The following is a 16511-nucleotide window of genomic DNA, read 5'->3' as shown; positions in this document are numbered from 1 at the left end:
TTTCAGCCACAGAGCTGCAATCTGCCTTTCAATCTTGAAGAAATGTAAAACATGTTTTGGTGGTTCAGTTCTACCCAGGAAGGAAAAAGGAATGCTGAACAGAAAAACCAAACAAAAATCGCAAATGCATGCACAGGTCTTTTCATGTACATGGTTCCATGTACTGCCTAATAAATAGAGGGAAACATGCACATGAAAAGCCTCGTGGATGCATTTGCGATTTTTGTGTTGTTTTTCTGTGTTGTTTAACATAAACATGTGCCCATGTTAATGTTTTGTTCATATGCAAAATCTATCAGCAAAAACTCATGAATAAGTCAGTTAACTCTTTACAAGACTTTGGACTCCAACCTCTAGTAAATAAATCTAGGCATTTAAAGATCAGGCAGATGCTTCAGTTTTTGTTGCTGCTGCTGACAATGACTATAATTACAAGAAACTTCAAAACAGGCTGAAAACACGATCAGAAATGGGGATTAGCCAGGTGATAATATTACCTAAACATTTCCACTAAAAGGAAACAGAACACACGTCCAGTTTAACCTTCCAGAGCCTGTGAATGTTCCACTTGCCTGATTCAGTGCCACCCCTGTGGAAGCAACATTATCTGTACAAACTGAACACCAAAGCAGAATGGTGATGTTCAAATTTGGGAGAATTGAATTTATTTTCTTCTATCTTCCCACTGGGATGAGACTATGGGAAATATATAAATATATTCTCTGCCATCTGAAGATTTCCCCCATTTAAACTATTTTATTACCATAAATCTCACCCAAGCACAGCTTTATGACAACTTTCTTTTTCTTACATAAATTGTTCATGTTATAGGGCTCATTTGAAAGTGACATCCAAGGTGAAGGTCCTTTCTTATAAGCCCTTTTCATCAGACAAATCCCTTGCTTTTATGGGTGCAGATATGTTCCATGTTCCTTTTCTTTTAATCTTAGTTAACTCCATTTCTCAAAATATTAATAAGAACAAGTATACACTAGTTTACACTAGTATACAAGTATTTAATGTTGTAGTGCATTTTTTTCAATCCCTGAAGAAAAGCAAATGGAAACTACATCCTAGAAGTCTTGTTTGACCACCTATGGATTACTATGACAGTGGCCCAAGTTCATTTCTTCCAGTCTCCATTAAATGGCATGTCTGCTCTCTGCTTAAATGTAGATCTGTTAGCATCAAGGGTTTCCAATGACTCTGTTACAATAAAATTATTTCCCTCCCTAAGTGCTATCACTGAAAACAATGTGGGGATCTTAGATTCAAGCTGGGTTCACTGCTGTTTTATTTATCAACAGAGATGGCAAGTCTCTAGGCCACACTCCAATCTCAAACTGCGTCTTCTCTTGATGCTGAGCTTCATGTTAACTTTGAATTCATGGTGAGAATACACTGCTTCTATTTCCACTTTCCAAGCCAGTGTTTGTATATTCACAGTAGTCCACCTTCCCTACATTTTTATTTTTATTTCTCTGGTGTTTCTTTTGAGTTGTGGGAGAATCACCTGAACAGAAGACATTCATAGGCAAAAAAATATAATTGGGTTGCTGCCCATGTGCAGGAATTAAATAACAACCCAGAAATTGGATGAAACATTAAGACATGCATGATATCATTGCTATCCTATGTTGGGTCATAAAAGACTTGGATCCATTATTTGAAGGAATGCCTTTCCTTATATCACTCTGATGTCTTATAGTTCCACCAGGGACATGGGTGGCGCTGTAACCAAAACCACTGAGCCTCTTGGGTTTGTCAGTCGGAAGGTTCGCAGTTTGAATTCATGTGACAGGGTAAGCTCCCGTTGCTCTGTCCCAGCTTCTGCCAACCTAGCAGTTTGAAAGCACACCAGTGCAAGTAGATAAATAGGTACCGTTGCAACGGGAAGGTAAACAACATTTCTGTGCACTCTGGCGCTCATCATGGTCCTCCATGCGCCAGTAGCAGTTTAGTCATGCTGGCTACATGACTTGGAAAGCTGTCTGTGGACAAACGCCAGCTCCCTCGGTTTGAAAAGTGAGATGAACATTGCACCCCATTGTTGCCTTTGACTGGACTTAACAGTCCAGGGGTCCTTTACTTTACCTTACCTTATAGTTCCACCACATAAGATAGAACTTTTTCTGTGGTGGTACATTGGCTGGGAAATTTCTTCTCCAAGATATAGCTGCTACTGACATTGCTTATTTTGGGGCGCTGCCTAAAAATATATTTTCACCAAGGCTTTTGTAGGGAGCTGTTTAGTTAGTTCAATTATGCACTAATATTTATCCTAATGTCTCTATATAATAAAAATGTTAATGTCATCACACAAGCCGCCATTGGAGGTTTTGGAGTGCCTCAACACAATCCTGGATTTGCGTGAAATCAGGGTTGGAGAGAAGGCAAAAGACAAGGCAGCTTGCACAACAGCAGTGGCCATGGCTTAGGAGCAAGAAGGGATGGACAATGAGAGGGGGAAGTGGTTTAAAACAATGGCAGAAGTTAAAAAGTCAGTAAAAGAGGGAGCTGAGAGGGAAATGGTGGATTTAAACAAAGTCAGAGGTTTGAGTAAAATACTATGGAAATTTTGATGGCTCTGCATCCTTTATCTTTACATGAAGTAGCTGGAATGGAAGAGAGAGATTTGAGTACAGCAAATAGAGAAGGACACTGAAAAAGAAAAAAACTGGCCTCTTCAAACAATGGCAGAAATTTGAGTAAAGTAAGGGTGCAGCAACACTGAGAAGAAAATAGGGGGTGTTAAATTTTCTCTTGTGGCTATTTTATATTGCCATTTGTTCTTAAATTCTTCAACTTTATATTGTAAGCTGCCTTGCGGATGCTTGATGGAAAGGTAGGCTAGAAATGTTTCTGTCAACAAATATTGTGACAACTGATTCACACAAGATGAATTATACTGTTGTCAGTGAATCCCTCAGACAAATTATGTATTTCACTTCCTTGATGCCATGGTGGGTTGGTTTGCACAGGCATAAGTGCACTGTTGTTTAACTGTGCTAAAGATTAATTCTGCCAAAGTGCAAACAGTAAAAGAAGCCAAGCAGTGCAAATTTACTTGAGTGATTGTAAACTATAGTTCTGCCTCCGAGCATTAACAGGGAACAAAGTGGAGAAACATGAAAGTGCCACTTTTTCAGTCATTTTGCAAAGTATAACCTTACTTTAAAGGCTTCAGGTTGCCTTCACACTGGCACAAACAAGCAATTGCTAGCAACATGTCATGGTTCTTACCATTGGTTAACATCTGACAAAGGGTATGATTTTAACCTTTCAGAACAGATGTGTTAACTAATGCATTAAAATGGTTGTGGAGGCAGGATGCTGCACTTACATCCTGATACTGAGCTGCAATCGGCAAGTATCCATGTGGGAGACTGTGCATATACTTCTTTCTTTGACAGAAAGTAGTTTGATTGAAATATTATCATTTTTGCTTTGCTTCCAAAGGGCAATGCATCTTCTGTTAACAACGTCTATTTGTGTGTGAATATTCTGCTAATATATTAAGGCAGATGTAAGAACAGCTTTGCTAACAGGATGGTGCTGAAAATAGAAACCTTACAGAGACTCCCCCTCCATATTACTATATACAAAGTGGCTTTTGCAACAGAATAACTGGATTACACCTTTGTTCTGACAAACAGCATTTTATTTTCTTCAGAGAGACTAAGCAAATTAGACTGCTGAGCTAGTTGGGTCAGTGTAAGCGCATAAGCATGTGGAGCAAAGAGGAACAGTGTTTCATTTGTGTCAACATGGCTATGCTGAGCAAAGAGGAACAGAATAACAGCATAGTTTGCACAACATAAGCTAACTAAAGAGTGCTTAACAGAAGTTCTGCTAGCTATAAAGGACAGGCAGGAAGTGACAGGCAGAATTTCCAAGCACCTTGGTTTCCCCAAACTAGGTCCTAGAAATGTATTTTTAATAGGTAACAAAAATTAGCATGTTTCTTGCCGCCCTCAGGACTTTCCACATTGACAGACTTTTAGGATACTTTAGCACAATGTGAAAATGGCCCTTTGGAATGTCTTGCTCAAAACCATGAAGAGGTTTTGCAATAGCAATTAGAAAAGACAGAGAGTCAGAATTCCCTCTGGATTTTAGATTTCCAGCTGTGCCACTCATTCGCTTCCTTTTCCTGGTCTAGACGAATCCTGTTTCTCTCCCTCCCTCCCTCCCACTGGGGGTAGTAAGAGCAACCTCCAAAAGAGGGGAACTTCGACATCACTGCCTTCAAAGTGCAGAAACCGAATTCCAAAGTTGAGCAAAGGGAATGCAGGCAACCTCACCAGATAGGAAGGAAAATCCATCCTCACTAGAGCACAGGAAAAATAAAAGATAACCGCTCCCTCTTGCCAAGTTTGGAAAGATGCTTCTTCCTTTTGTATCAAGCTATTTAAAGCTTTTGCTTTGTCTCCAGAGTTGAGAACCCCTCGAGTGTCTTCTCTCACTTCTGATGAAACACTTAAAAGTTCAAACAGTATAAGCCACCTGGTGTCACTTTTGGTTAAAGGCAGAAGCGAGGCAGTGGCGGCTTCCAATCATGTATGCCTGTCTGTTGCCAAGCCCTGCTCATGTATATACATATATTATGTCTAGTTTTATATTACCTATTTCCTGGCATCTTCTCTAACCTGGAAGGCACACATGTTGTTTCAGCTTGATGCTTTTTTTGTTGATGCAGCATGGAGCATCATTACTTGATAAGAAGAAAGGAAACTTGATGGTCCCTTTTATTGCTGAACATTTCCCCCCTCTTCAATCTCATTTCCTTGCTGGTCAGGCTCCATCTTTATGAGGCTGAATGACAACCACTTATTCCTGTTTGCAATGTCAAATATATGTGAGGTTTTCAACCAAAATGTAGACGCTTTCCACCTCCAATTTTTTTAAAATGCTGATGGCTTAATGTTCTTAATGTCAGAAGGAAAATGAAAGTGTTCCCTTGATCTCATGGATAGTATCCTGTCCCTCATTCCTCCCTCAAATACTCACTCTTCTCAGCTAGAAGGGTATAGCACTTCTTCAGCACAGCCCTCAAATAATCTCCATCCATAACAAGACCTGAACATCATTACTCTAATAACAAGACCTACAAAACGGGCCCTTTCAGGTTCAACTGCTTTCGGCCAGAGAATGACCAACAACTCAAAAGGTCATGCAGCTGCCAAATTTCAATGAGACACTTTCCCTAATAAATAGAACAACCTGTGAATCTCAGGTCCAGCATCAGGACCTGACATCCTTTGGCAGCTGATAGGGCCTCAGATCTCTAGCAAAACCCAACACTAATGCTTAGACCCTTTCAGTATGTCGGGATTAAGGGATAAACTAGGAAGTAGAACTGAAGAGTAAGCCAGAAGTCAGGACTGAAGAGCAACTAAATAATAAAGGAAAAATCAAATGCTCAGGAAGATCTTGTTGCTTGGGAAAAACTATTGGGAATAAGAAGGTGCCTCAGGTGCTTCCTGTCCAGGAGGTTCCACTAGGCAGCTTTGGAGGGATCAGTCTTGGGGCAGAGTATACTAAACTACCTTAGGCAGATGCTGCAATGTGAAGTTCAGTAGCCTGCCATGTGGGGCAGCTGCACAGAGACCCAAAGGTTAAGCATGGTAGCTCTTAAAACTGTTAGCAATCATAAGTCATAACTGCCTTTAAAAAGAATCTTATATTTATCATGCTTTAATTTTCACTCTTTCTCAGCAGCCTCAGAAGCCTGTTAGGCAAAAAGCTGGTACAGATAGACAGATGATAGGTAGAGTGTGTTCCCGCCATATTGCTAGCAAACAGATGAGAGGGGAGCTTCCTCTTAGAGGAGGACATGCTTGGTTGAGCTGGTGTGCCTGGGTATGCTATTCCCTGCAGCAAGGATAGCCACCTGGCTGCACTCTTTCTCTTGCCCTTTACTCAGCCCCTTCTTAGGGGCAAAGGATGCTGCCTTATATGGGGTCAGGCCATTAATATTGACTAGCAGGGGCTCTTCAAGGACCCAGTCCTACCTGGAAATGCCAGAGATGGAACCAGGGACCTTCTGCATGCAAAGCAGAGGCTCAGCCACTCAGCTATGGCCCTTCCCTATAAATGTAGGAGCAGACCTTCAAACCTGTGCTTCAGGGTGTTCATGTTTGCGATTACCTAGTTTCAGCCTAGAGACAAACAGCAGATATCCATAACATGAATCCACACCACTACAGTCGTACCATGGGTCCTGAATGCCTTGGCACTCAGACATTTTGGCTCCCAAACGCCGCAAACCCAGAAGTGAGTGTTCTGGGTTGTGAACGTTCTTTGGAACCCTAACATCTGATGGGGCTTCTGTGGCTTCCAGTTGGCTGCAGGAGCTTTCTGAAGCAAATCAGAAGCCGCGCTTTAGTTTCCAAATGTTTTGGAAGTCGAATGGACTTCTGGAACGGATTCTGCTCGACTTCCAAGGTACAACTGTATCCACAAGTATGTTTATATTTACAGATAGGTTAGTACATTTGGGTTAACATCAATCACAATTCAAGTAAAAACATTGATAAGAAACAATGCATCTAAAATTTCTCTCCATCGCTCACAGAAGATGAAGCATACAACAGTTTTATCTTCTCTCTAAACTACTCTGCACCAATTACTCTGTAAAGCCTGTTATTGCCAGTTCTGTGACTGAGCTATCATGTCAGAAGTACACATTGTAAACATATATGCACTGCATGGTTGTGACAATTCATGTAAAGTGGTGGAATCCTGCCAGCTATGAATGGATAAACCCCATTTATTTCTCTGTGATTTATGCTTGAATAAGCAGATGGTACATTGCTGCCTAAAGTTACAGAACCCAATTTTTGCTAGAATAGAAGATGATAGGGATCATTATCTTTTGCATCAATCAAATAGGTGCTATTTACCATGCTTCCAATAGAGAGAATTTTTCACAAGCCTTCTGCTTATAAATATACATCCATCTTTGACTTGAGTCATGCTATGCACCTGAGTAGTCCCGCACCTTCCATTTACTTTTAGCCCGCCTACCCCTGGTGCTGAAATGAGCTCATCAAACAAACTACTCACCTTTACTTTTCACCTTGGGAAATCTTGAGACTTTTTTTTCAGGGGTGGGGATGGAAGGAGGGGGGAAAGAGTCAGGCACCATCATGAAGATAACATCTAAGAACAGCACTCAAAGGTGCTGCTCTTTAAACCCAGTATTCATACCTCAGAGACATTGATCCTCCCCTCTTGAAACGAACACGTTGTGGGATCATGAGTGCAGAGGTTTCGATATTTACACCAGTGGCAACGAAAAGCACTGTTCACACAAGACAGGCACCTGCCAAGAAAGGAATAAAGGACCTCTAGGTTTCAGTCTGGGCAAATGTGTTTATTATTGACAAATGTATAATTATTACCGAAGAACCAGTTAATGATACTATTGACATATCAACAAAATTTATGGATGATAGAAAACATTTACACATTTGGTTAACATAATTAACCCTTAAATATGATTTACTAGGTGAATATTTATTACATTCTTGTGTCCATGATATTGCCAGTTTTGTGCCTTTTTCATTTTTAATGTCAGCCTTGACTGCCAAATGTCTTTCTTCCTTGCTTCTAGCAAGTGTCAAAATTTAAAATCAACAGATGGGCAGTGGGATTGCAGAATAATGTGAAATTATCTAAATAAAACTTAAGAATTAAGAAAAAATAATGTTTCTGCACTGCAGGCCTATGCTGATAGGCCTACGCCAATGATAGGAAGCAATAGTAATACAGTGGTAGCTCAGTTTAAAAACAGCCCTGTTTACGAACAATTAGGTTTACGAACTCTGTAAAACCAGAAGTAATGTCCTGGCTTGCGAACTTTACCTCGGTCTAAGAACGGAATATGAACAGTGGAAGGGCACTGGCAGCGGGAGGCCTCATTAGGGAAAGTGAGCCTCGGTTTAAGAACGGTTTCGGTTTAACAACGGACTTCTGGAACAGATTAAGTTCGCAAACCGCAGAACCACTGTTCTTAGCATTTATATTGCACTTTCTAAGTGTTCTAAGTGCTTCACATACAGAATCTCAATAAACATTACAACAACACAGTAAGGTAGGTTAGTATTATTATCTCCATACTGCAGTGCAGGACTGAGTCAGAGGGAATAGCGACTTGCCTAAGGCATCCTAGTGTGTTCAACCTCTGATCCATGACTACTGGTTTTGTCTAGTAAATTGCAATTTCAAGGCTAGCCTTCATGTGATAGCTACCGCTGCACATAGAAAAAGGAAAACCATGCCAAAATAATTTGAGTCAAATTATTTTTGGCCCGCAATGTCTATCTTCCCTTCCCTTAACTTTGCAGAGCTTAGGTTTGCATAACTCAACTGGTCAATGCAAAATTAAGAGTGGTCAATTTCACTGTTTGTGTATTGAGGGTTTTTCTCTACGGTTGTAGTATCAGAGCTGAAAGTTTACAATGTGGCCAAATGGTTTGGAATACAATTAAGTATTCACACAGAGGGAAAAAGTAATTCTGTCCCAGGTCTCTGCTGGTGGCAGATTGGTATAAATTTGCCTTCTGTCTTGAGAGTTACAGGTTTCATGTAGCTCCAGATGGGCATTGTGCTGGCAAGCCACTTACCTGGAAAGTTTCCGTCTATAACTGGTATGTGACAGCACGAGCAATAGTTTAATGCCATCTAGTGGGTCAGCTAGAGCTCAAGCAAAGACAGCTATGATTGCTTCAGAATCTGCCCAGGGCTTTGGTTAGCCTCTGCAATGCATGCAATTTTTCTTTGCCTGTCACTGAGATGGTGTTTTTATCCAATTTTTGCCTTGGGATATTTTGAGAGCAGCTGCTCCCAAAGGGACAAACTTCTAAACAGCATTTGAATCATGAGCATTTCTGCTTCTAGCACACAGAAGAGCCATTTCTTCTATTTCTAATAATAAACAACGTGGGAGAAAAGGGAGAAGTTTATATTTTCAGAGGCCAACAGCATCTGTGTGGTGTAAGAGTTCAATTCCTCATGCTAATTTCCCCATTTCATGGCACTGAAACCTTTGGTTCTGTTTTCCCATAGCAAGCAATGGCAATGGAACAGACAATCGGAGGTTGTTTCTTTTAGGCCAGTATGGACAGGCAGATATTTTTAATGCCAGCATGATCTATTAGTCTCTCTGTTACCACTGAGAAAACTAATCTAATCTAAAAAGCTAATATGAGTTATGAGGAATTTCACCACCTCACAAACAGAAGATACTTCAATGCCAAGCTAGAGAGTGTGGGCAGCTTCCTCCACCCCACCCCTTACTGTGCTAAAACACACATTAACCATCTTCTTCCATCTTATATTCTCAATTGTAATTGCCTTTTGATTCCTCTGTAATGACCTTAATAGCTAAGGAAGCTTATTCTAATCATACAAATGCAAATCTGAGTGGGGTAGGAATATTAAGCAGTATGAGCATATTTAATTACTCATTTATTTGACCCATTTCTCTCCCCCTTTCTCAGATTGGCAGGGATCTGTGTGGCGCCTGCTTTTCAGCTCCCATTTCCAGGATCGAAATGCAGCTTTCTTCACTTAGCATATCAGTTCTAAGATGAAGCGTTGGCTATTCCCATTGTCAAACATGAACATGCCTGTTTCCAGTGCCAGCAGCTCCATTAGGGCAAATGGGGCTCTGCCTCACTAACTTCACTGTGATGTCAGCCATCCCTTACCTGCCTGCCTTCTCACTTACAACCACTGGCTGTCAGCTTCCTTTTCCTTAGTCTCAGGTGCCCTAGGAGAATGGGGGCAAATCTCTGCTTGCCATTGGCTCTTTCTCTACCTGCTGTTGGCCTCTTTGCCTTCCGCTGGAGCAGTCTGGAATTTCAGTTTGGATTTTCCCCCTCATGACTCCCACCTCTCTCCCAGTTTAGGACAGCTTTTGTTTCATAGAATTCCTGCTTCCCTGCCAGCTTGACCACTTTCCCAACAATTAGTTATGCTAAGTTTATGGCATCACTTTGGACGCCTGGATGACAAGCCTAGCTTGCTCTAATATCACGGGTGAGCAGTCATTCTGATGAACCGCTCACCTCTTTTGGGGAGAGATGGATTAACATCAAGCTTGTGGGTTACAGTAATTAAGGAAAGCAAGTCTTGGGTTCAGGATCTTCAAAACCAACAGCTAGTATATAAGGGCTTAACATGAGACGTATCAATAGTTGCACAAGCAGAATACCACAAAATTTGATTTATTGGTTTTATTTATTTTGTCTGTTTACAGAACCGCCTCCCTCACAAAAATGCTTGAGGCAGCTTATAATGATTTACACCATCATGCTATGAGAATGTTATATTGGCCTGTCATTAGTATCTAATCATTTCTATACTTCCATTAGTGACAAGATAATCAAGTTGTGCTTATAATATATGGGTGCAACTAAAAATAAATAAATAGTTTTCCTGACACACTCGAGAAGTAATTGTTCTGCCTAGTGTAGATGGTGGTGGATATTGTTGCCAGGGCACCTTTACCCATCTTATCTTGGTCTTCAAGTCTAATGTTTGACACAGGCTGCAATCTTATACTCACCTACCTAGGAGTAAGCCCCACAGAACCCAATGGGGCTTGTTTCTGAATAGATACAGATATAGATCTGCACACACAGAGACTTTTCCTGTGCTGGGAAACCTTTATAGTACAGATCTAGCATTATTGCTAAAGCCTTCAGGTTCAGATAGATAAGGAAGAACAAGAAAGGGTGTCTTACAGCTGGTGGGCACTGCAGTTGTAGAACTTGAACTCTGTGCTGACAAACATCTTGCCTGTCTCTCTGGATTTCAGAAGCAGCTCTATCCCAAACCAATCTGGAGAAAGAAAGAGTAGATAATTGAAACATAATGATATAATATTTCAGATTCCTCATATATCATTCAGTATCTTTGGGGCATCTTTCCTCCATTTTCCTGTACTTGAGTTGCAAGCAAGTTTGCTTCCCCACAACTCCAGTGAGATCTTTGCAACTTTTTCTTTCTAACTTGGATGTGGCAAACATAATTCAGAGCTTCAAAGCCAAACAGAAGGCTTTTATCTTCAGCTGTGACAGTGTGCAGTGACCTGCCTCCTGCTCTAAGAGGATACTGGGTCACATCCCACTGGTGCTTTAGCACTGGATCCCTAATGCCTTCCAGATACTGGTAAATGGCACTCTTCTGAACAATAAAACCTTAAAACGACTGAACTGTGCATACCTAAGAAACCACTTCTTCTCTTGTGTCCTGTCACCATCTCTCAAGGCCTGATACTCACATGGGGAAGGGCTGTGGCTCAGTCGTAGAGCATCTGTGTTGCATGCAGTGGGTCCCTGGCATTTCCAGAAAGGTCTGGGGATGTGTGTTTTTTTGTCTGAAACCCTGGAGTGCCACCAATAGTCAGTGGGGGCAATACTGAACTAGATGGACCAATGATCTGACTTGGTATAAGGCAGCCTTGCTATCCACTAGGGCTATGTGAGAAGCAGAGGGCCATGCAGAAGAATAGCAGGCTGCACCTTTTCTACATGATAACTCAGTTTCCCCAGGATAATGCTGACAAGACAGGTTGCACTGCTGCATGGTCCAGGGGCTTCTCATGTTATCCCAATGCTATAAGAAGTGCCATTGATGCTGAAACTCCCACAACATTGGGATAACACAAATACCGTGCCTAAGACTGACAGGTCATGCTTTCCTGATTATTTCACATACGTTCCAGGTACTTATTAGAAGGATATGAACAAAGATGTGCATAATGCTTCCAATACTTTATGGAAATGTATTCCTCTGATGGCTCCAAAGTCAGCATTAAAGGGGGAGGAGATGAAATCATCAGAAAAATGAATATGCTAGTTGAACTGCAACAGGAGTTTGTGCTGAGCCCTGTTCAGAACTTTCAGGGCTGCCTGGATTTATGTGCATATTCATTAAGTGTTTTCTGCATATAAAACAGATAAGAAAGTATGGATATTTGGAAATCAGCCAATGAGAAAACAAGTTTGAAACAATGAGCTGTTTGGTAACTGTGTATGTCAGAGAGAGTTTGACAGCCATGGCATTAGCAAAGCAACAGCCCAAAAATTAGAAGACTTCTCCACCCACTCATGGTGACTGAGTCATGCTTCAGAGTGTGAGTAACACCCACACTACCTCCTTTCTGGCCCGCCTCAGATAACAAAAGACTGAGACCCCTAGTGATGCAGAGCCCAGAAAGCAGATGGCTTGGAGACTGACTTTTAAATTTGTGTGGTACATAAATTTGGGTAGAATTACTGGGATGCCAGGTTTGTGGATGATATCCCTTTCTTGCCTGCTCTTGGGAAAAATAACTTTATTTACACATCACTGCAGGGGAAGGCAGGAGTGCAGGCCTAAATCTAAATCTAGTCAAGCCCACCAGCCATCCAGCTGCTGTCCTTTTGTGCCACAAATTCCTGCAGTGTGTACGATGGTTTGACTGCCTATATTGTACCTCAAATCATAAGCCAGCTCACCTTGGTCCACAGGTATGGCAGGAACATCTTTTGATGCTGGTGAAATGCATACAATTTGGTTGCCCAAAACTTGGCCTTCAACTTCAGTGAGGTTTCCAAATACGCAAGTGATACCAGTCGACAGGTCAGGTGCGTCTCTCACCAGCAAGCTGAGCTACAACAAAACAAAACAAAACCAAAAAGCAGAAAGGGAAAGAGATCACCACCTGTCATTGCATAAGAGAGAAGGGAAAGGGAAAGTGGGGCATTTGTTCTCTTTCTTTCTCAAAGAGATGAGAAGTAAAGATGCAGGCTGCTCTTCAACTGTTTCCAAAATCACTAGTTAGCATCTAGTTGCTCCACAGACCTGAAGAGCCATAATACCAGCAGGTAGAGGTGAAATTGACTATTTTCTCACAACCTCGCAGTTCAAATCTTTTAATAAAACCGCAAGCACCTCAGGTTTCAACCAGGGGAACTTTTGTGCACTTGCCATTTGAAAATATAATGAGGTTATATTTTCCATTCAAAATGAGTGATTGTTCAGCCAATCATCTCTGCTTAGGGCCTATTCCCATTAACCGCTCAGGTCCCAGTGTACAACAAGCACATTTTTGTTGGCCAACCACTGGTAACACACAGCAAGGTTATAGAACAGATGCCAATGCTACATGCAGAACACAGCAAGGATTGGTTCTTTATCCACCAGTGGGAACACTCCAGAAGCCAAACTCACAGTGGCCTGTAAAAAGACAATTATCACTGAGTTGCATGCTGCTGCCTCAGAGCTATAGCACCAGCAGCTGAACGTGAACAGAGAATGATTTGAACTGCAGCTTCCACCCTCTGAGAGAGTTATGGAGTAGCCTTTATAACTCTGTAACTGGCAATACTAAGCATGATTTTAAAATCAATGTCATAGCTGATGTAGGGTTTCTTTTTCTTTTTTGCCATACAGAGTAAGTAACCTTACAGTGTCCATCTTCTCACAATTCTAAGTTGAAAAGATATTAGAGCTTTGCACTGCCCACCCCACTGCTTTGAGGGTGGGGATTGCAAAATGGCTTCTTCTTTTTGGCTACTATGCAGCCTTTGCCAATGTGTGGTGGCTGGGGGTTGATGGGAGTTCTAATCTAAAACATCTGGTGGGGGTGGACTAGGTTAGCGAAGGATGCTCTAGTAGGAAGTATAAAGCAAAATCATTCTTATGCCATTTTCTTTGATGACACATCATGCTGCATATAATGATGCTGTATTTGGAGAGTTGTTGTTGTTGTATGTATGTATTTTTGAGGTTTTATATTCTAAACCACCCTGTGAACTTCAGGTGAAGAGCAGTATGGAAATTTAATAGTTAATTAATCAATAATACTCTAGTAGTACTTCAGAGAATAAACAAAGGAAATGCTCTTTAAACAAGCAAGCAACCACCCACCATGGCTACCTACCGGAAGGCTGTGCTCAGAAACCGGAATGCTGCTAGGTTGCACAATGATGCTCATGCATTGCTTGATGCTGGCTGCAAATCGATATGGTTCATCTGCCCTCTCACACTTGTCCCTCCGGGAACACCTGATATGAAAAGTACAGGGGAAGCAGATAAGGAAGACTCTCAAAATTTGGCCATATAGCCTTGTATTCGGCCAGTTCCAGCCATTCCCATCCACACAGCAATAAGATATTGAAAAACATTTTGCATACACTGGCCATACACCTACATTTCTGATAGAAATTTGCATAATTTGAATGTCTGTGTGTAGGAGGCCTAGTCTTATTGAAATGCCTTTCACCGGTCTACTGTGGGAGGAAAATAGTTTTTTGTTTTTTAGTTTAATGCACCACCTTCGTATTAATTAACGGACTTCATCACTGGTTCTGAAAGCCCACGTAACGTTCACTTTCTCCAATTCACTCACGATTTAAACCCATCGTATCCTGTGTTAGTCTTTCCAATAGCTAGAAAAAGCATTATCAGTCAAGGCACAGATACCTCAGCTACGGGGAATCCAAATCTGGAATATCAGGGAGTGAAAATCAGCTGAAACCAGAATAATCTGTTGAATAAAGAGCAGGGTTGGCCAGTAAAGGGCCTTGTGGGCCATCTGGTCAATAAAGCAATTTTATTTGGCTCCCATTGACCCTAACAGATTTTAATCAAGGTTGTGCTTATAACCAAAATTGTTTTCAAAATGAGAGATAAAAGATATGCAACAGTTCGTGTTATAGCTGCATTTGCATTGTATATATAATGTCCTAGGAATGCCGGAATGCTTGTGCTTCATCATCATGAAGCTTTTACTGCTACAGGGTGCTGATTTTACTATAGAGTCTGATCATTAGTAGACTGGCCTGTGTGTGTTGCTGGACCATTCTATGGAAAAAAGAGCCACCTGAATATAGAAACTGCCCAGCCCTGTTTTAGAAAAACCCCATATTCTAATTTATTTGGGCTTTGTTGCCTGGGGCTGAGTGTGGGCTAAAGAACACTTGCTATTTTTTGCTAATTTTTCATACACAATTAAAAACACTATCTTGCCCATGAATATCAATGTCATGATAAATGTCTGAAAGAGGCTCAGGTGATGGTGAGCAAAGGGCAGTACTAGCCAACACTGTGCCCTCCAGATGTTGTTGAACTACAACTCCCATCAGCACCAGATAGGCCTTAGAACCTTCAGCTGAAAGCAGATATTATTATTTTTTTTAGATAAAGTTCCCATTTTAAAATTCTTCAAAAAGTCAGTTAACAGATGATAGTTCAGGCATGTATCCATAGCAGTGACCGGAGGATAAATGACCGCTGGGAGGAGCACAGAGAGAAGAAACACCATGTTGCATCTGCAGCAGCACAACTGAACACCTTCATCTACCTCAGCTGCAACAAAACATGTCTCTCCTTCATCAATTTCTACAGCCAAACCAAGAGCTGCAACTGTCCAACAGCTTGACCTCACCCCCAAAGGCGCACTCCTCCACTGTCTCCTGAGACAGCCGGATGCCAGCAATGGAAACCTCTGAGCATACAATCTTTAAACAAAACAAGAACCAAACAAACAAAAAGATTCTCTTGGTTAAAGTCTAAAACTGAAGGATTTTGCATGCTAAGCAGTTGGAAACGGAGCCTCAGTTATGGAGAGTGAATAGCTAACACTCTGTGTCTGCTTGTGGCCCTTTTCTCTTTTTTTCTAAACATTAGAAAATGCAGCCACTCAGACTTAAAGAACCGAATGCCGGAGGAAGGCAAGAGCAGCGTGACACCTATGCTTTAGTTAAAAACAAAACCTGTGGCTAATTAATCTCCTTCCCAGAGAGGTGAAGGGGCTTGAAGCTTGAATTCCTCTCCCTCACACTGGAGACACTAGAGTTAAGGCCTGTTATCATGCCTGAGTCTCCCAGGCTCTCTCCTCCCCCCAACGCTCCTCTTTGAACAGAAGCCATTACGTGTCACAAGCTGAGTTATGAGCACTGCAGCTGGCATGTGTTGGACACCTGGCTCATCACCAAAGCCATTTCATCTGAGAAGGCCCCCAGAGCGGGCTGAAACTCTTGAGCTCCTATCAAAATGAAGAAAAATGGAGAGAAAAGGCTAATCGTCCCTCCATCTTTCCATTTTCTTCATCACGAGAGGCTAAGAGGTCATTGAGCACACTAAGAAACAACTTTGAGAAAGTGAGAAGAAGAAGGAGTGCTACTAAAGAAGCACCACGGATGCTGTAGTTCTGCCTGCAGTGCTATTCAGTGCAGCAGGGTAAATAACAAGGCACATGATGAGGATGGGGCAGGAGGCCCAGAACAAAAGGTGGCATTCATGGTTCACGGCCTTGTCTGGAAGAGGAAAGTAAAACAAATTTATCTGGAGGGGAATGGGGTCTGTTTTCATGCTCATTGCCCAGTTTCTTTTGAAGGAAAAGAGGAAGAAAAAAGAATTTTTCTAGGAAATTGGGGTGTAAGGTAACCATGCACTTTTCTTTTATTTTCTTTTACTTGGCTTATTTGAATTATCTGGTACATTCCAATCCC

The 16511-nt window shown here is 41.5% G+C and overlaps 1 protein-coding gene across 2 annotated transcripts in view; it reads right to left on the bottom strand.

Annotated features, from left to right (window-relative positions):
- Positions 1–16511, bottom strand: part of PLXNA2 (plexin A2) — a 392250-nt gene that overhangs the window by 142303 nt on the left and 233436 nt on the right. For both annotated transcript variants that reach the window (XM_081916268.1, XM_081916269.1), the window contains exons 6-9: positions 13940–14063; positions 12513–12666; positions 10755–10851; positions 7213–7327 (exon numbers count right to left, since the gene is read on the bottom strand). In XM_081916268.1, the coding sequence (XP_081772394.1) occupies positions 7213–7327; positions 10755–10851; positions 12513–12666; positions 13940–14063 (490 nt within the window). The remainder of the gene's footprint in view (positions 1–7212; positions 7328–10754; positions 10852–12512; positions 12667–13939; positions 14064–16511) is intronic.

The sequence above is a fragment of the Podarcis melisellensis genome (genome assembly GCF_964234715.1).
Source record: "Podarcis melisellensis genome assembly, chromosome: 6".
NCBI lineage: Eukaryota > Metazoa > Chordata > Lepidosauria > Squamata > Lacertidae > Podarcis > Podarcis melisellensis.
Note: the sequence above shows the minus strand (reverse complement) of the source record. Positions and strands in the feature narration are given on the sequence as shown.